The sequence below is a fragment of the Manis javanica genome, chromosome 4 (assembly GCF_040802235.1).
Source record: "Manis javanica isolate MJ-LG chromosome 4, MJ_LKY, whole genome shotgun sequence".
Classification (NCBI taxonomy): domain Eukaryota; kingdom Metazoa; phylum Chordata; class Mammalia; order Pholidota; family Manidae; genus Manis; species Manis javanica.
In genome coordinates, this window is record NC_133159.1 from 140,120,795 (window position 1) to 140,139,258 (window position 18,464).

Sequence of the window (18,464 nt, forward strand, 5' to 3'; positions counted from 1 at the left end):
CCTGCTAATTAGCAGTAGATGTTAACAGCCTTGTTGGACAACCCAGGACATGCCCAGGGACAAGAGCATAGACCTCTGGCCACCACAGGACCCTCCAGGACAGGGAGGTAGGAAGGGCACTCGACCAGGTGGAAGCAAGTGGACCTGGGAGCCCAGGAGGACAGATACTAAGAAACCATTACTTACACATGAATGAAGAATGAAAGATATGCTCATATTTCATGTCATTCCACTTCACATTCAACCAATGTTTATTGATAGCTAAAATATGCCACTTAAATATTCTTACAACATGTAATCTGTGATCACAACCACCCTGTACAGAGGTATCATTAGTGCTATTTTAACAAATGAAAAACTGAGGCTCGGAGAGACTAAGTGGCTTATCTGAAGTTCTCCAGATGACAGAAAAAATAAAAATTAAAAATCAAAATAAATAAAGAAAAAGTTTTCCAGATGATAAATGCAGAAGGGTTTGAATTCAGGCATGTTTAATGCCACGTCCACAACTTTCCCCACTGTACCACACTGCCTCTATGAAAGGGTAAAGGAACCTCTTCATGTCACACATAGCAGTGGGCTGTAACCAACAGGCGTAGTCAGCCAGCAGGGAGGGGAGGAAGGGAGCAGGCCCCAGAGGTGACCCATGCCTGGCCCTCTTCATGACAGCAGGGTTAGGGTGCTCCCCAAGGGGTTAGAGGAAGCATGGAGGGGTGGGGGCTAGAATTCAACCTGGGGTTTTCCCCCAACGCTCCCTCTCAGTGCAACAGGACTGTGAGGACAGGGCAGAAGCACAGTAAGCTGCCCCTGCCAGCAAAGGAGACAGGAAAAGACCTTCAAGTTCAAGCAGTTCAAGCTGGATAAGGGAGACCTAGATGTGTCTTTGGGGGCAGGGGGCTGAGGGGAAGCATGAAGGGTGGGGTGTCCCTAGCCAGAGAGTGGGAGGGAAGAAAAGATGAGCCCATCTTGGAGCATTACACTTTGGTTGCTGGAGAGACAACACAGGCTGGAGATGAACAAGTCAGCAGTCGTATGCCCCATTTACGCGCCTCTTAAGCCAACACCTCACCCCCTGACAGAAAGGAAGTCTTCCCACTGAGATGCTCTCCTGCTCAGTCTATCTTCTCAGGCTTTTTCCAGGACTTGCGGGTCTCCAGGAAGATCTTGATCAAGGACAGGAAGATGGGCACAGCCATAGGCAGGAAGAGTGGGATGTAGATGGCAAACTTCTGGTCATCAGGGAAATAGAGGAGGTGGAGGAGTGAGGGATCAAAAAAGGCACGCTCCGAGGATGTCACAGCTTCCTGGCTGGCAATGAAGGCAGAGGCCAGGTGCCCAGAGGCCAGCTCCTCTGCTGCCTTCTGGACTGCAGCTACAGCCCTGTACACCTAGGAAGGGGACAGGGGATTGCAGGTAAGTCCTAGGCATTGCTGAGGATGTGGGGTGATGGGGCTTATTCCATCTACCAGACAAGTTGCCAGGGATTCATACCCCATGACCCCTTAAAACCCCACCCTCCCATCTGGACTCCTGCTGGGGAGCTGGCACTGGCCTCCAGAGGAAGCCCAGGGCATTCAAAGATGGCACATCCACACATACCCTGGATCTCAACTGGCTCTCTCGTTTCCCCACACCCTGGTCCTCACTGGGCAATCCAATCCTAGGCCACAGACTCCATCCCCTGCCTGCTTACCTCGGACGCCACATCATCCTTGATGACAATGTTGCTGATCTTGCCCAGAAGCTGGGCCAGGGAAGTGAGAGTGGTGGTGGCTGTAGCCAGGTTCTCCACCGACCGAGCCCAGAGCAGCCGGTCTAGCTCCCACATTGTTAGCCCCTCACTTTGAGGTCCTGAAAACAGGCATTTGGGAGGCACCTGGGGCTGAGCAATCCCGAAGAGCAGCCTGTAGGAAAATGAAGGTCAAAGGGGCTGAGGCTACAAGGTAGAAGATGGCTATGATTCCTAGAATAACTACTAGGATTTTTCATCTTAGCCAGAACCACAGGGGTTGTAGTGAAGTGGCTCAGATCTTGGGGAGTGAGCAGCAACCCAGAGTCCCAAACCCCACTTTAAATAGTACTTTCACCTTTACTTGTTCATACATCAGACTTCCAAGATCATGTTTGAGAAAAGGTTCCAAGACTAAAATATTTCTGGTAACACCAACTTGGTTGTGTCAACCTCTCTACCCTCTCTCTGGAAAAATGGGGCCACAGAACCTTCAGTTTAGAGATGATCAAGGACCACCTCCACCAAGACATGTGCACTGTGCCTCTCTAATCCTGTACCCGTGGCAGACATTCACAATCATCAATCAGAATCCTCTTTCCTGATGAGCCTTAGAATCCTCAACACAGGACACCAGGCATCCACTATAAAGATCAGTAGGCATCAGAATCAACAGCTGTTTTCTTAAGCTGGGTCCACACCCTATGGACCCAACATTCACAATTCTATTGTTCTTAAAACTAGTCAGCAACTAGGCCTCCTTAGGAGAAGGATGAAGTAATCCTTGGAAAAATGGCTTCCCTGGGACTCTAGGCACAGCCAAGGTACCCCTGCTGGGTGAGACTTCATTCCAGTCAGCCCAGGAGACTGGTCAGACTCAGAGCCGTGCCCCACAGTGATGAACTGAGGACCTCACCGCAGCTGAGCCAGGAACACCTCCATCACACGCACCATGTCCACCTCAACTTGCACGGGCAGCTCTGAGGCATTGTAGGCTTTGGGGTCCACATTGTATACCTGCCGGGGAAAATAAGCTTGCCTCAACATCACACCAGGACTGTGCACAGCTCTGCTCAACACTGGGGACTATGAGAGAAAAGGAAGACATATTCTGTGCTCTTTAGAAATTACAAACCTGATGATATAGCTAGTATTTTTTGAATACTTGCAATTAGGAGCTTTATATAAATTACCTCCGTTACCCCCTCAAAAGTCCTGTGAAAGAGGTTTTTTACTGCATTTTAGGGTTCCTACCCAAGAGAAAGTCCTAGTCTAATTGGGGAAACAAAGTTCCCAACCTTATAAGACTCCCACAAAAAGGGTCAAGATCTGAGATGCACACAGAGTCCTCGGTAAGCCCAAACTGCTGCATGCGAAAGGGTCACATTATAGAAAACACTGATGGAAATAAGAAGCTGAAGGGCTGGCAGAGGAGGAGTATGAGCTCACAGCACCCTCCTTTCCCTGGTGCCTGCTCTTCCCACAGGCTGGGCCATGAAGGACACCAGAGGAACAACAGAAGGAACAGTTTCAGGAAACATCCATCTCCCTGAAGCTGGGGCTCTGGGGCTCTGGGTCTGCACAGTGAACATTACCATAATACCACCCCAGCGGGGACTGTGGAAGGCGTTGGTGGCCACAGGAGCGCCGTCCTTGTCTTGAATGTACAGCGGTGAGTGAGCAAGCTCAGGTACATAGAGTAGAAAGTTGAGCACAGGGTAAAGGGACGCAGCACTGGATCCTGTGGCACAAAGAGAAGGGAGTCAGAACACCAAACTGTGCTAGACCTGGATCTTAGTTCCAGACCAGCCTCTAACTTGTTGGTCACTCACTCTGGGCCTCATTTTCCCCAAATAATCACTGGGATATCCTCCAGTCCCAGGTTTCTATGATAAAGAACCTCCAAACATTCTCCCAAGATGGGCCACGTACATGGAGTGCAGACCTTAGCCACAAAATGCCCCTAGAATCTGCCCTCCCCTAAGCCATTTCAGTGGGCCACTGGTACCCTGTACCCACATTACAAGAACTCATTTTATGCACAAGGATAAATCTGACCTCATGTCAGTTCCCCTGTCCTTCAATGGCTAGCCATTCATACCAGGTTAAAGTTCGATCCTTTATGATCTAGCACCTGCCTGCCTTGCCAGCCTCATCTAGGTCACTCTGTCACAATTCAACCACACTAACCTTCTGAGCTTCCTGAGTGTCTAGTGCTCTTACCCTTCTACATCTAAGCCCCCAAGTCCCTCATCTGAGATGCCCTCTATCTCTATGCTCAGCACTGCCATAAAGCAGTCCCTTGGGCTTTGTCTGCTAAAGGAGGGGAGCAAAGGAGGGAGGGAGGGAGGCAGGCAGGAGAACTGTGCCAAGGTCTCCCGTGCCGCCCCTCCCATTCTCCTTGGTCCTCTGGCCTAGCTCTCGTGCCTGAAATTCCACAACTAGTTATACACTTGCTTTGGTTTGCTTGTATTATACTTCTTGGTCACACCCACCATGCCTAGGTATCACCCCAAAAATTAAAACCTGGAATCCTAGCTTAAAGGTTTCTCAACCGTACTCAGCAGAACCCTCAGTTCAAATTCTGCCTTCATGTATTTTTGCTGTTGTCTTTCCTACATGTGTGGCTTTATCCTTCCTACTAAATGGCTTACAGGAAGGGAGACACAGCCTATCCATTTGTTTATAAAAAGGGCTGGGAGGCATGTTTAATAAATGCTTTTGGGTATGACTGTGTGGAGAAGAAAATGTTCCCCAAGTACTATGAGCAAGAGCTTAAATGCCCAGCACTTTCCCAGCACCCTCAAACCAGCCCAGCCGGGAATGTCGCTGTCTTCAAGCTGCCTCCACTCCGAGGCTAAGCCTTCAGGGTGCCTCCCCAGCCTTGCAGGAAGACCCCTATCCTCAGGAGCTCACCCAGCCGGGACTCCACTGGGTTGATGACATGCGGGAGGCTGTGTGTGGCCAAGTAGTAGCTGGAGGACACTGGGTCAAAGCGGGGGTTCACCCCTAACACTGCATAGTAAAGGATCTGTAGGGCAAAAAGGGAAAACGATTATTTTATTTACTGATTTATATTCCACTTTGTCCTCAAAAAGATTTGAGGTGCCTTAAAAAGATACAATTAGGACAGGCAAAATTAAGAGAGTAAATCTGGACTGAGAAAAAACAGGCATAAGGAAAAAAATCACAATACTGTAACTGTATAGTTAACAGACAACATGCTTTGAAAACCACATTTTTTACCAGGCTTTCTAATAGCCTTAACAAAAAGGGAAACAAGAATAGCATAATCCGGTGTCCACACGATCAAATCAAGTCATTTATTCAGAAGTAATTACTCCCACTACCAAGACCTGACAAAAATTCTCCAAAGTTCTCCTTAAAAGGATGTTGTGTGGTATAGAAAACTACACTCCTCACATCTTTTTTACTATATTAACATATTTCAGGAAGTTTTTGTCCATTTTTAAATGAATTCCTTAAGGATGACACAATTAGTGAACAGAGTTTTGGAAGGAGCCACGGGAAGTCAGCTTTTTAACAAGCATGACCCAACTCCCTGAGCCGGACGCCAGGGAGGGAAAGCAGACGCTAGCACCACATCCACACACACGGAATTCCCGGCAGATCAGCAAGTTCTGAGAGCTTCAAGAATGGATCACACGTTAGCACTAAATACGGATAGACTTTGAAGAGCACGGCGGAGCAAGGGGACGGCCTCCTCCACCTGCCCCCACTCTTACCTGCGAGTCCACAGAGAAGTTGCCTACAGCACTGAGGGCATTCAGGAAGGGCTGCACGTAGCGCTGGACAGCCCCCTCAATGTCCCAGTGGACATCATGGGACTTGGGGTCGGGGTTGAGTAAACTGAAGGTGATCTCATAGCCTATGGAAACAGGAGTCAGGGAAGCCAGAGGCTTCTGTGGATCAAGGGCGGCCTGTAATCCCTGGCTGAGCTGAACTTGTTTCTTCTCTGAAATAAGGCTGGTTGCCATCGTAGAATCAAAGGGAAGATAAAACTAAGATGAGGAATGCTGAGAGCTTTAAGAAAAAAAGTTGAGACCACAGAAGAATGGAGTAAAGGGTTTTTCATGCAGATTTCCCTCCTGCCCCAGCACCTCCACATAATTCACGCCCCTATTCCCTTCCGGCAAAGCCCAGTCACCCTACCCAAGCTGGACTTGAGAGGCCGCCTCTTATCAGAGCTCCACTTGTCCTCTGGAAGGTGGTCAGCCAGCGCTGCAGCAAGCACATCCCCAGTCAAAGACATAGCCTGGGCTATGTGGATTACACGGCGGCCAATGATGTTGAAAGCCTCCCGGTGCATTATCCCCCGCACAACTGCTGTCCTCTTTGGCCCAATGTAACTCATCATGTCCTGTGAAAGGCAGCAAGGGACAGAATGCTCATGGCTCAAAGAAGAATGCAGAAGAGCCCTCTGGCCCTGCCTTTGGGACTCTGGTCTTTTACCACTGACCAACATGCCTGCACCTCTGTAGATTCACAGAGAGCTATGATCTTGGCATTTCTGAGCTAAGGGTACATATGAGTGTTTTCATTCACTTCAGTTCCCTTTTCCCTCCCAGTATAGTTTCAGGCAATATACATCTTCACAGGCTGGACACTAAGAGATGGCATGCTGAGCAAGAAAAGCAGAATCAACAAACTAGAAAGTCTGATACAAGTAAATGGCACATAGCAAAGAGATAAGTCCAGGAATTTTCACAGTCGCGTTATTTGTAACACTAAAAAACTGAAGACAATCCATACGCCCACGGGCCGCCAAATGGATAAACTGTGATGTTTATACAATAAAACATTAGAATTAAAAATGAACACATCCTTGGAACTCAACCAAGAATTAGGAGAAATGCAAGTTGCAGCACTCCAAAATCTTGCGACTACAGACTATCTACTGTTAAAAGAACATATGGGATGTGAACAGTTCCCAGGAATGTGTTGTTTTAAATTGTCTGATTTTTCTCAAACTATTCAAATTCAGTTAGACAATATCCATCATATCACAGATAAGTTTTCACAAATGCTTAGGGTGCCTAACAGGTTTTCTTGGTTTCACTGGAGATGGCTGGTAATTGTAGGTCTGCTTTGGTTATGTAACTGTATTTCTATGATGTTAATGCATGTGTGCAATTTAATTAGTAGTTTAAAACCTATACATGCTTAAGTGACTCTACAAGAAGATATGTCAAAGAAATAACCAATCTTCCCATGTTTTCTTCCATCTGCTACTTCTATAGCTTTTTTTCTTCCTTCCTAATTACAACCCTTAAATAGAATTCGTGCCTCATATCGAATTTACTGAATATCATAATTCTTCCAAGTGGTAAAGATACCTCAAGACAAATACTGGGCATAAAAGCTACAGGGCATAAATATGCAAAGAAATAAAAAGCTAACCTTTTCAAACAACATTGCCTCTCACTTACCAACTTTACATTTCCCTGTATGGCCCTGAAAGATGACTGGTTAGCCAGAGACGGGTAAGATTCCTCAAGGGAGGAACAACCTAAGACAGGCACAGTCGCAGGGGGCCATCAGGTGAGAAATTGGGGATCAACAGAGGTGAGGCTTAGAACCTCACCCCCCCTTGTTTTGAGAGAAATCTTCTGCATCCGTGGATGTTTTATTGCCCTTGTCTAGCTTGGATTAACACTTAGTCTACAGGCACACACCTGATCATCTAAATTTGCTCTCTTACAGCACTAAACTATGTTTTCTACCTTTATCTTGCATCTACCTACCACTTCAGCATTTTACTAAAAATAATAATAATAATAAAGGGAGAAATGTGGGATCCACATATAAATCAAGTATAAAAATCAAACAAATATTCATATTTGACCTGATTGTTTATAATTCATAATGCATGATCAAAACCAAAAGTTTCTGTGATGACTGCCCTTGCACTGTTCACCATGTAAGAACTTATTCACTATGTAAGAATTCGTTCACCATGTAAGAACTTGTTCGTTATGCTTCAGAAGATTGGAGACTGACGAGAATTAGGCTTGAGATGGATTAATGATTGTGCATTGAGTCCCCTGTACAGAATTTTATTGTTGTTAACTGTTAACAACCATTTGATCAATAAATATGAGAGATGCCCTCTCAAAAAAAAAAAAAATGAACACATCCAATAAAACTAGCATTAGATTCAACTATTGTTATCATGGATGATTCTCTCAAACTAAATGTTGAACAAAGTGAAAGTTGTGGAACATGTGCTGTATTGCACCATTTATATAAAGTTCAAAAATATGTAAAATTAAATATATTGTTTAGAGAGATACAACATATGCGCTAAAACTCAAAAGAAAAAAGAAAATGGTACACACAAAATATGGTCAACCTGGGGCTGAAAGGGGATAGGGGATGACCAGGGAGATCATGGGAGATCACTATATTGCTATGCTATAGTTTGCAAGCTGGAGGTGGGTACTAGATGTTCATTAAAAATTTCTTTCATCTTTTTATAAGAATATTTTGTTATAAGCTTACAAGAAAACAGTACACAGGATAGCTCCCACTGAGCCGCTTGCCCATAAAGTGAAAAAGTCAATGAATTGCCTGTATTACCATCACAAACCATTCACATCAGTTTCTTTCTTTTAATCCTACTGGGTGTTTTTTTTTTTTTCACTTTAAATAGCCTCTGGAGCTTTAACCATAAGCAAGTCTTGCATTTAGAAGGACCTAGAATCAATGAAAAAAATCACTACTTACAATCTTTTCAAAATATATTTGGAGAGTTTTCCGTAGCAAATGGGAGGCAATACTGTAAGGAGGAGGTCATCTAGGAAAGGAGAAGCTGAAGGGATTAGGCAAGGCTGCAGCCCCTCTGTTCACCCTACCTGGGGGAGAAGTGGGGAGTGTTCAGAGATCACGTACACAGTCAGGGAGCCTTCTGCTTGCTCCTGCGGCTCAGCTAACATGGTTTCTGTCTCTGGGGACAAGAGCAGGTGGTGTACCAGGAGCGAAAACACATTCCCTCTCCCTCAAGATCCCCCAGAGTGCCAAAGCCACCCCACCACCTCCCACTCACACACAGCTGACACTGTGGCCAGGCTTAGCCCTCAGTGGCCCAGGCTGATACACAAGGTATCTCATTCCCAGCTTTCCCAGAGAAATTTTGCAGTTAAGACAAGGTATAGAAACTACGCACTTAGAGATCAGAAGGAAAAAAAGGGTGTCATTGAAGTTAAAATTAAAATTAAAATAGTATGATCGTCCCTTCCTGTACCTTGGATACTGCCCAACGACAGGGCCTCCTCCTCATAGTCCAAAGCCCTCCGATAGGCCTTCTGGAAACGGCATTTGATTTTCATTTTGTCTGAGAGGAAAAGGAAGAAGCTGAGGGAAAGAGCAATTTCAGACCTCTGCCCACCTTCCCAGCACTAACTCCATCCAGCACCTGAGAACGGCAGACGACTGAAGAGGAACATTAACACACTACAGCCAATGTATATGTCAATTCTATCTCAATTTAAAAAAAAGGCAGCTATAGCCAATTCTAATGATTTCTGCATGGATGATACCAAATACGTGGCACTGTGTACACACTACCTTCAACCTGAAGTACCCACCTGCCCAGGGAAGTCTATTACAATATTCATTACATTAATAGGTGGAAGGAGAAAAAGCATATGATTATTTCAATAGGTGCCCCAAAATAAATTCAGTGAACATTCTTGGTAAAAACAAGATGTACACTTAATGACAAAACATTAATACAGTTCCATTAATATTAGTAATAAAATAGCAATGCCTGCTATCTCTGCAATGTTTCCTGAAGTTCCTGGCCAATGTATTAAGTGAAGAAAGAGAAATAAAGCATGCATATTTGAAAGAGACAAAATGGCCACTTTTTGATGTAGCATAATTATTGTCCAAGAAAATCCAAGAGAACTGAAAAATTATTAGAACTAGTCAACAGTTCAGTAAGATGAGCAAATATAAGAATAAAAAGAATCAATAGCTTTCTAATACCAGCAATATCCAATTAGATAAGTAAGCATTTTTAAAAATCCCCAATCCCAGGAATAAATGTATAAATCTACAGGAAAAAAAAATTTGCTGAAGGACTTAAAAAAACATCTGATAAAATGGAAAATGCAGACAGTGATCCTAGTTGCAAAGACTATTCTAAGGGTGTCAATTCTCTCCAAGTTAATCTATACATATAAGGCAATCCCAAAGGAATTTTTTTCGCCTCCTGGAACTTGAGAAGTTGAATCTAAAATTTATTGGGAAAGTTCTTCTTTAAGGAAGAATTCCAGGTCATATATGCAGAAGAAATGACAGAATTGAAAAATCGCCATTTTGCAACTGCTATTTCCAGCATCAATGGATACTAAAACCATCAAGTGAAAGGTTGACAAGGAAATCAAGCTAACAATACCTAACTCACTAAATCATCTGTGTATCTATTACCAAAGTGAAACAACCAGCCATCACATGCTTCATGATGTAACACAAGAAGTACACCTACTACATTTCTGCCTAAAAAACTGAAGTTGATTTTAATCAAACCTCTAGATCAGTTTATAAGAACTATGGATAACAGGACTAAGTTACATGAAGTAATGCAATCTGCCAAATCCAGAATTGAGAAGTTCTGTAAAACAAATTACCTGGTTTACCCAACAAATCAATGCAGAAAGGGGTATCAGGATGGGATGGGGGAGCTGACATATAATGAGAAACAAAAGAGACTTGACAAAATGCAGGGTGTTGATCCTGATAATACAGTAGAAATCAGGTGATAGGAAGGAATCATTGCTAACTTGGTTAGGTGTTATAATGGTAGTTATGTTTAAAGAATAGAAAACCCTTTGGTTCCTTCCCTTCTCATCCAGAATAAAAGCTGTATGTGAGTGTGGCCCCCTTTGACCCCTCTGATTTTATTTCATTTTCTCTTACTCTCTTCCTCATTCACCTCATTAGTCACAATGTGAGTCCTACTGTTCTGCAGAGGTACTACCCCTGATCCTAACATAGGACCTCACATGTACTTGCTTTTTCCTCTGCAAAAAATGTTCTTCTCCCAGATATCTACACAATTTACTCCTGCACCTCCTTTAGGTCTTTCTTCAAATGTCCTCTTTTCAAATGACGCCCTCTCTGGCTACCCCAAAAATGGCAATGACAAGAAAACCTTCCTATACCCCATCCCTGCTCTGTTTTTTCCTATCACCATCTTACATACATTTTGCTTGTTTCTTGTTAATTATCCGGCCTCCTCTTTTTTTGTCTGTTTTGTTCACTGCTGTATCTCTAGCAACACATCAGTATCGGATATTGGTACTCAAAAAATATTTGTTGAATAAATAAACAACCCTATTACTCTTCCTATTTAACAGATGAGAAAACTAAGGTTTAGAGAGGTTAACAATCTCATCCAAATTCACAGAAGAACACAGGCTTTAATCCAGCTCTCCTAAATCCAGATTTCATATTCTTGGCTACTTCTACAGTATATCCACACTACTGTCTATGTCACTATGAAGAAGTCCATGACAAATTGACAATAATCAGTTGCAAACTAACATGTGATACATGATCCAATTTTTGTTTTAGTAAAAACATTTCAAAAAATGTGTGACCAAGGTTAAAGAGCTAGAAAATACACGGCACGCAGGCACTTCATGGTTGGGACTGAGCCTACATCTCCAGTCACTCCCAATCTTTCATGTCACACTCGAGCAAGGTCAGACTGCTCATAGGTCTCTCAGCATGCTGATTCACCCTTCCATGCTTTTACATAGGAAGCAGAATAGATTGCTGACGAAAAGTTTGAACATTGTAATCAATCACACCTGGTTTAAATCCCAGTTCCACAACTTACTTGCTAGCTGTGTGATCTTGGACAAATTAAAATCTCTAAATCTGTTGATTCATAAAATAGGGATCATGATATTAGATAGGATTAAATGAGGCAACACATTTTTAAAGTGCTTCACCTGGTTTCTGGCATCTGGTGAACAACTAATATTACCTATCAACTGGCTCATGCTATTGCCTCCCTCCCCTTCCCATTTAACCTGAACACATCCTTAAAAGTCCAGCTTAAAAATTCATTCCTCAAAACCCTCCCTGCCTTTCTTTCCTTTCTTCCAGACAGAAGTTCTTACTTAAGTGCAGTCTCAGTTTCTTACTGTGATTTAAGTCTTTCTCCCCTACTGACCATGAATTTCTTAAAATCATTATCAATTTCTTACTAACCCCGAATTCCTGATACCTAAGAAAAGTGCCTAAGACGCAATAAAGTGTTCACTGTTAAGCTGAAAATGGCCTGTATATAAGTCCAACTTGATTCCAAACCCTGTGTTCTTTCCACTACATCCCACAACCCCCTCTATTCCCTAGTGAGCATCAGCTGCTTCTGATCAGGTGGTATAACTTGTTTTTTTTTAGTAAATCTGTGGCCTTACTGGTTAACACTGAATTTAAGTTGTTTTTCTTCTAACCAAACACATGTTCATTCAGAAAGGCCTGTTAAATTTTTAACTATCTTTACGGGACACTCAGGCTCTTCCTACCCAACCCATCTCTGAACTCAAACCAGAAAGGCAGCCCTGACGACCTAAGAAACTCACATTTCAGAGGTATCTCTCTCTCATGCACAACAATGAAGGGCAGCTTCTCCTGGTCGTCCAATGGCACTGACTCCCGGGTAAAAACGACAGTGACGGGCACCATGAGCCGAAGCTGCGGGAAGGAGCATCAGGGCCATCAGCTGAGGTCTCCACCTTGCCGGTGGCTGTCCCCTGGCGCTCCCCCACCGAGGTCTCACCTGCAGGGCGTTCAGCCCACTGATCTGGGAGTAAGGCAACGGGGCCCGGTAGGTCTCCGTAGTCTTCCACCAGAGCGGCAATCCGAGCACGATAGCCACCGCCGCGAAGAAGAGGGCTGCGCGCTTGCCTCGCACCACCTCTGGAGGCACGGGGGCACGGACTAAGACGCTAGAAGTGGGCGAGGGTGCCAGTCCTACGCCCGACGCGAAGAAGCCCATACAACAGGGATCCCCGTGCGAGGGGCCTGAGCCCAAGTATGAAGGGATCCTGTATGAAGCGACCCCAGTTCGCGGGACCTCTCGCACTCCACAGTGCCCACCCTTGCATTCCTCCCTCGCCATCCGCACCCCGCCAGCTGCAGGCCTCGCCCGAACGCCATCCCACCTAGATCGGTAGCAGCGGCCCCGACAGCCGCCATGCTTGCTCCCGGCAGCTCTAGCCGCCGAGGGGAGGGGCTGCGTCTGCCTCCCCCAATCGGAAACCGCACTGAGGAGGGCGGGACCATGGTAGAGATTGCATCCAATCGCGAGCTGCACTCCAGCTGCGCAGGCGGGGAAAGTTGGTGAGGGATGGGAGGGGGCGGGGTCCCCGGGATGGGGGGCGGGGTCCCCGGGCGGGGTCCCCAAGGAGCCTCTGCGAGTTTTAAAAGATGACTCGGGCGCCAAGGAGGGATGGAGGCATTTAGGGATTTCTGCGTCGCTGGAAGGCACTTGATAGGCCCCTGCTTCCTTGTAGAACACATTCCTAGCTTCAGAGAGTAAGAGCGCAAACTTTGCAGTTGTTAAATAGTAGCTGGGTGACCACGGGTAGCTCTAAGCTTAGTTTTCTCAACTGGAAAATGGAAATATTTACGAAATTATGGCCATTCACGTAAAGAGCCTGGCACCCGGAAAGCACGCAAACGTGTCGTTTTATCACTCCCATTATAGAGTTCCTATTCAGGGCACCTCTTCTCAGGCCTCAAACACAGAGATGGCAAGCTAGTAGTACATGTTTAGCGTATTCGGCTCATTCGGTATAAATCCAATTAATTTCCAACTTTATAAAAGTGAATAATTCACTTAATAATTTCTTGAAAACTCTGGCCCCTGATCCTGGCTTCATCACTTCACTTCAGTGATCCTGAGATGTTAAGTAGCCTCTCTGTGCCAATTTTTTCATATTAAAATAGGGATAGTAATAATTTCTACTAAACATAGTTGTTGCAGTAAATGAGTTAATAAACGTAGCGATTAGGATAGGGCCTGGCAGGAACACATAGAAAGTGCTATCTATGTATGCGTTGGCTATTTTTGTTAATATAAGATCAGGACACACTGGGCCTACATTCCCACCTTGCAATAATTAGTGGTGGAGCATTAGTTGTGCACTTCACACAGAGTGGCCTCTCCAGGTTCACACATAACACACCCAGTAGGTTCTCTCATCTTTTTATCTGCTCAGATAGACCCAACTGATCAGCCTACCCACCACACCCCAGCCAAGTGGTCAAAGTTCAGCATGAGACCTCACCAGGTCCACCCTTGGCCAGATCCTTAAATTGGCTCCCTCTGTGCCCCCACCTACTCCAAATGGGAGTGGGCAATAGCCCTTGTCAACCTCCAAGAGCCCCTGCTGGGTGGCAATCCCTAGCCGTGGGGTTTTTCCTCAGGCAGTGGTTCCCCCTAGCAGAATGTGTCAAGCCCAGCAGGGCTCAACACAGCTGAGAAGTGACAGACTCCCTTCCCATGCCCTGTTATCCCAGTTTTGGGCCTTGGGCAAAAGCTACCTTTGGGAGTTGTGCCAGTCCTGCCTCATTCTATCCTCCTGCAGCTGCAGCCTAGTGCTTCTGATGTGGCCATCCCTGAGACTTGCAGCCCTCCGCACTGCCGTGCTCCAGCCTTGGACATCAATAGGCAAGAGCCTAACTTGGTGACTGGCTGTGGTGATGGGGTGTGCCCTTCCCCCATAAACTTAAAGCCCAGTAAAACTCAAAACCCACCCTCTCCACAACCAGTCAGAGGGTCCAGAGAGACACAGTCAGTAGAGCTCAGAAACTGGGAAGTAGGAATTTGATGTGTAAAACAGACAAAGTAGCATGTTTTGCTACCATTTATTTTCTATGTGGTATGCACCCAAGGCATGAGTCAGGTCTGGTGTCCTACCCTCTGATACCAGGAGACAGTGCAGGCAAGGAAAGACCAAGGAAAAGTACCTCATCATGGGGAAATTGTAGGGAACTGGCAGAGGCAGTGGGGAGACCAGGCATCCTGCTCTGATTTCTACCATGTTCTCCTGCCATTGGTCATGAGGGACTCCCTGTCTTCCCACCCAGTGGTCCCAGTTGTGCAATGGGAGGTGGGGAGGAAGAGAAAGAAGGAAGATGACAGAGTGCTGGATGGAGGCACCTCTGCTCTGCGTGGCTATGTGGCCCTGGCCATAACTACGGGCAAAATTGGGTGCAGATGGCCATGCCAATGGCTGTAGTGTGGAGTGGGTACTCAGTAGGCATGGTTGGCAATGTAGAGGGACTGTGCTGCCGCTCCACCATCGTCTCCACTGCCTTCATACTTGCCCTGGGCTGCAAGCCCATTCACCTACAAAAAAGGAGGAGTGGGTAAGCAGGCTGACCCAGCCCACCAACCCACAGGTGCCAAACCCCGCCTAGGCTAAGCCTCTGGGAGCTGTCCCCTGCCCAGCTACAGATCCCTGCCACAACCTCCACCTCTAGCTTCCAACCTCAGCCCGCTTGATGAACTCCTCAGTGGCAGCTCCAGCATTGTCCCGTTGCCCTCGCCAGGCACTGAGTGCAGAGGCCTGCAGGGCACGCCCATAGGAGAAGGTGAGGGCCCAGGGCCGGGGAAGGGGGCAGCGGTTGATAGCATTGAGGTTGAGTGATGCCTCCTCCTCACTCTGGCCCCCAGAAAGGAAGGTCACTCCTAGAGAGGAGAAGAGAAGACAAACTGATTGGTCACTTCCTATTTTTCTAGGGTAAGGGACCCCTGAAAGCCACAAGAAGAACCCAAGGAGGTGTTTTAGGGATAGAAGGTTAGGAAGAAGGGGGGTACCTGGGACAGCTGGAGGCACAGTGCGACGCAAAGCTGTAACAGTTGCCATGGCGATTTCCTCTGGGCTATACTTAATGGGACAGGCATGGCCAGGGGTCACCATGTTGGGCTTGAGCAGAGTCCCCTCCAGGTACACGTGATGGTCACTCAGGGCCTTATACACAGCAGCCAAGACCTGGGGATCAGGGGGTGCTTACTAAGGTTCTGGTTCCCTGCCACTTACTGCTCCCTGCTCCTTATCTGGGGTAGGTAGGTTTGACTGTGAGGGCAGCACAGGCTCAGGCTCACACGTCGCTCTGGGATCCAGTGAAAGAGGGCCTGGGGACAGTGCTGGCATCTGACCCAGGGACAAAGGGAACAGGCTCCCCTGTCAGGATGTCCCTGTGTTATGTATCTGTGTTCAGGCAAGGACTCACCTTCTCTGTAACATACTGGCAACGTTTGAGGTCATGGTCTCCATCAGGCAGGATCTCAGGTTCCACAATAGGCACAATACCATTCTGCAGGTAAAAGCAGAGGAGCTTGGGTGGGGCAGTAGGTTGGATGTGAGAAAGCCCTGTACCCCTCTCCCCAACCAGGCCCAGGGTACCCACCTGACTCCCCCACATACACATGCACATACCTGCTGGCAGATGCTAGCATAACGGGCCAGCACATTGGCATTCTCCAGAATGGCAAGTGCTGAGGGTGTGCGCTCACTGATTTTTAGTACACAGCGCCACTTGGCAAAGTCGGCACCATCCTTCTTATACTGGGCACAGCGTTCCGAAAGCCCATCCAGCCCTGCAGGCATAGAGCCGGCCTCATCATCCTGCCCCTCTTCACCAGCATCAACCACCCAAAAGCCCTGTGCTCCTGAAGCCCACCCATCCCGTACCTTGAGTGGTGGTTTCTCCATCAGTGCCAGCTAGCGGCACTACACCCTTGTCAACCTGTAGGGGAAACATAGGTAGAGGGCTGAACCCAGGAAGGATTACTCATGCCATGCTCCCCAACAAATAAACACACACACACACACACACACACACAACTATTTCCATGCTCAGCCCCCATCCATGGCCAGTGGCTGCACCTTGATGCCCACGACAATGCCCTTATCCTGGATGGTATGGACGAAGGGGACCCCACTATCATCTTTCTGATAGAGTGTCTCGTGGAAGAAGATGACACCGCCAATGCACTTTTTTACACGGTCATCAGCACTGAACAGGACCTGGCGGTACAATCGGCGGTTCTCTTCTGTGTTCTCCACCCCGATTTGGCTCAGCCGTTTGGCCATGCTGCCTGGGGGCAAACAGAGGGATGACAAGGTCATCCCCAGGGCTTCCTGGCCACCTCTACCCCACCTGGCCACAGGCCCCCACCTACCTACAGACTCATCTGCAGCCAGAATGCCTTTGCCGGGGGCCACAATCCGGAGGGCAATGTCAGACAAATCCTTTTTCTGCTCCGCAGAAAGGGCTGGATACAAGTGGGGCATGGTGATAGCTCTGTGGAATAGAGACAAGATATAAAAGCTGGACCCCATCCAGTACCTCCACTGCTTTCTCTCCTGGCCATATGGGCCAATGGCACCCACCCACCCCCGCCCCCAACAAGCACAGAGCTGGCTGGGAACAGGGAAGCAGTCCTTGGCAGGCAGCCTGGACATCAAAGTGGCACCAATCCCTCTGACAACTAGGAGACTTAGGGCCTCTGTTCTCACATCTCCTTTTGTCCCTGGTGGGCACCCTTCCCAGCCCCGGAGTAAGATGCAGGGTGGGGGGTGGGGAGGTGAGCAGCCGTGAAGCTACAGGTCTTCTTATGAAACTATTGCCCAAACGAAGATGCAGGCCCTTCTTCTGCTGAATGTGGCCCCTTCTTCAGGTAGGCACAAGTCCTGGCCTTTCAACTTCCCTCTTCTTATCCCCAGCAGGACCCCTAGGGAAAGTGCACTTACTCCCAAGATTTCAGAATGAGACAGATACCCATCACCCGTCTTCCCTTGGCTTCTGGAGAAGGCTGGGAGAGGGGAGCAGGTAAGGGGTAAGAGTGGCACAAATAACTGCCACAGTCTTCCCTACCCCAAACCTGACGACCTGTGCAGTCAGGAGATGGGAGCCAAGAATCAGAAATGAGTGGAGAGGCTGAGAGAGGGAGGGAGAGATGCAGGAGGACAGGGGAGGAGACTCGTGGGAAGGTGATGTTGAGACAGGTTAACTAGTCAGGGGTAAAGACCTAGACCTGTGGACAGAGAAGGCAAGAGAACAGCCTAGGAGAGGGAGCAGGCTGAGATTAAAACGGTCTGAGTGGGAGAGGCTGACCCCAAGGAAAAGTCCCTGTAGGCAAAGGAAGATTTGGGATTGGAAAAACTTGAGGTCCGGGCGTTAGAGCTAAAAGGAAGGGACGTTGTGGGAGAGGCCGAACCAGTAGGTTTCCAGTAGACAGGAAGAATTTAAGGAGAGAGCTGAAAAGGCACATGCAGGGGCTCCCCTGGGAGCACGGCAAGGATGGGAGGAGGCAGAGTCAGAGAGGAAGCAGAGGCTGAGTGGCTCCCGCATCGCCCCAGACTCACCTGCGTGCAGCGAGTGCGCAACGAATTAGCTGCCGCAGCCACTGGTAGAGCTGCTCCGTTCAGGTGCACAGCAGCTGCGGCTCCAGTCAGGGCCGCTGTAAATGAGGCTGCGGATGCCGCAGAGCTACGTGACTCCCCGGGGGGCGGGGCCAGAGCCGCCCCGCCCCCGCCCCCGGACTGGTGCCGACGCAGGGAAGCTCCCGCAGAGGCGGGGCTGCAAAGTGGAGTGACTACGGCCAGCATCTCCGAGGCTGCGTACCGCCCCCTCCCACCTCGCGGAGCCTTGGCCCCAGGGCCCGCAGGAAATGGCCTTGCCC

At 47.6% G+C, this 18,464-nt stretch overlaps 2 protein-coding genes across 3 annotated transcripts; both read right to left on the minus strand.

The window, feature by feature from the left end:
- Positions 1 to 227: 227 nt before the first annotated feature.
- PIGS (phosphatidylinositol glycan anchor biosynthesis class S) lies at positions 228 to 13,024 on the minus strand. 2 transcript variants are annotated; one of them, XM_017659952.3, is made up of 12 exons: positions 12,931 to 13,024; positions 12,546 to 12,685; positions 12,349 to 12,460; positions 8,994 to 9,083; positions 8,605 to 8,696; positions 5,903 to 6,110; positions 5,476 to 5,618; positions 4,646 to 4,760; positions 3,325 to 3,470; positions 2,646 to 2,746; positions 1,694 to 1,904; positions 228 to 1,388 (listed from the first exon to the last, which is right to left on the minus strand). In XM_017659952.3, the coding sequence occupies exons 1-12, from the start codon at positions 12,962 to 12,964 to the stop codon at positions 1,113 to 1,115; spliced, it is 1,668 nt and encodes a 555-aa protein (XP_017515441.3). In that variant the 5' UTR covers positions 12,965 to 13,024; the 3' UTR covers positions 228 to 1,112. The 2 variants fall into 2 exon arrangements, with proteins under 2 accessions (XP_017515441.3, XP_017515434.3); XM_017659945.3 differs by lacking the exon at positions 12,931 to 13,024 and having other exon boundaries at positions 12,546 to 12,924.
- A 1,598-nt stretch (positions 13,025 to 14,622) lies between these two features.
- Positions 14,623 to 18,304, minus strand: ALDOC (aldolase, fructose-bisphosphate C). The gene is made up of 9 exons (XM_017659915.3): positions 18,148 to 18,304; positions 16,962 to 17,083; positions 16,666 to 16,877; positions 16,471 to 16,525; positions 16,216 to 16,376; positions 16,010 to 16,093; positions 15,594 to 15,768; positions 15,265 to 15,464; positions 14,623 to 15,122 (listed from the first exon to the last, which is right to left on the minus strand). The coding sequence occupies exons 2-9, from the start codon at positions 17,071 to 17,073 to the stop codon at positions 15,027 to 15,029; spliced, it is 1,095 nt and encodes a 364-aa protein (XP_017515404.1). The 5' UTR covers positions 17,074 to 17,083; positions 18,148 to 18,304; the 3' UTR covers positions 14,623 to 15,026.
- Between the last annotated feature and the right edge of the window lie 160 nt (positions 18,305 to 18,464).

Excerpts from the sequence above, each read along its gene's own strand:
- PIGS (XM_017659945.3), bottom strand. The coding sequence starts at position 12,887 with ATGGCGAGGGAGGAATGCAAGGGTGGGCACTGTGGAGTGCGAGAGGTC. Across the intron at positions 6,111-8,604 it reads ACTCCCCACTTCTCCCCCAG|GACATGATGAGTTACATTGG; the intron begins GTAGGGTGAACA and ends TGCCTTTCACAG. Across the intron at positions 5,619-5,902 it reads GCCTCTCAAGTCCAGCTTGG|GCTATGAGATCACCTTCAGT; the intron begins GTAGGGTGACTG and ends CTGTTTCCATAG.
- ALDOC (XM_017659915.3), bottom strand. The coding sequence starts at position 17,073 with ATGCCCCACTTGTATCCAGCCCTTTCTGCGGAGCAGAAAAAGGATTTG. Across the intron at positions 16,878-16,961 it reads GGCTGCAGATGAGTCTGTAG|GCAGCATGGCCAAACGGCTG; the intron begins GTAGGTGGGGGC and ends GTTTGCCCCCAG. Across the intron at positions 15,465-15,593 it reads TGTGCCTCCAGCTGTCCCAG|GAGTGACCTTCCTTTCTGGG; the intron begins GTACCCCCCTTC and ends TCTCCTCTCTAG.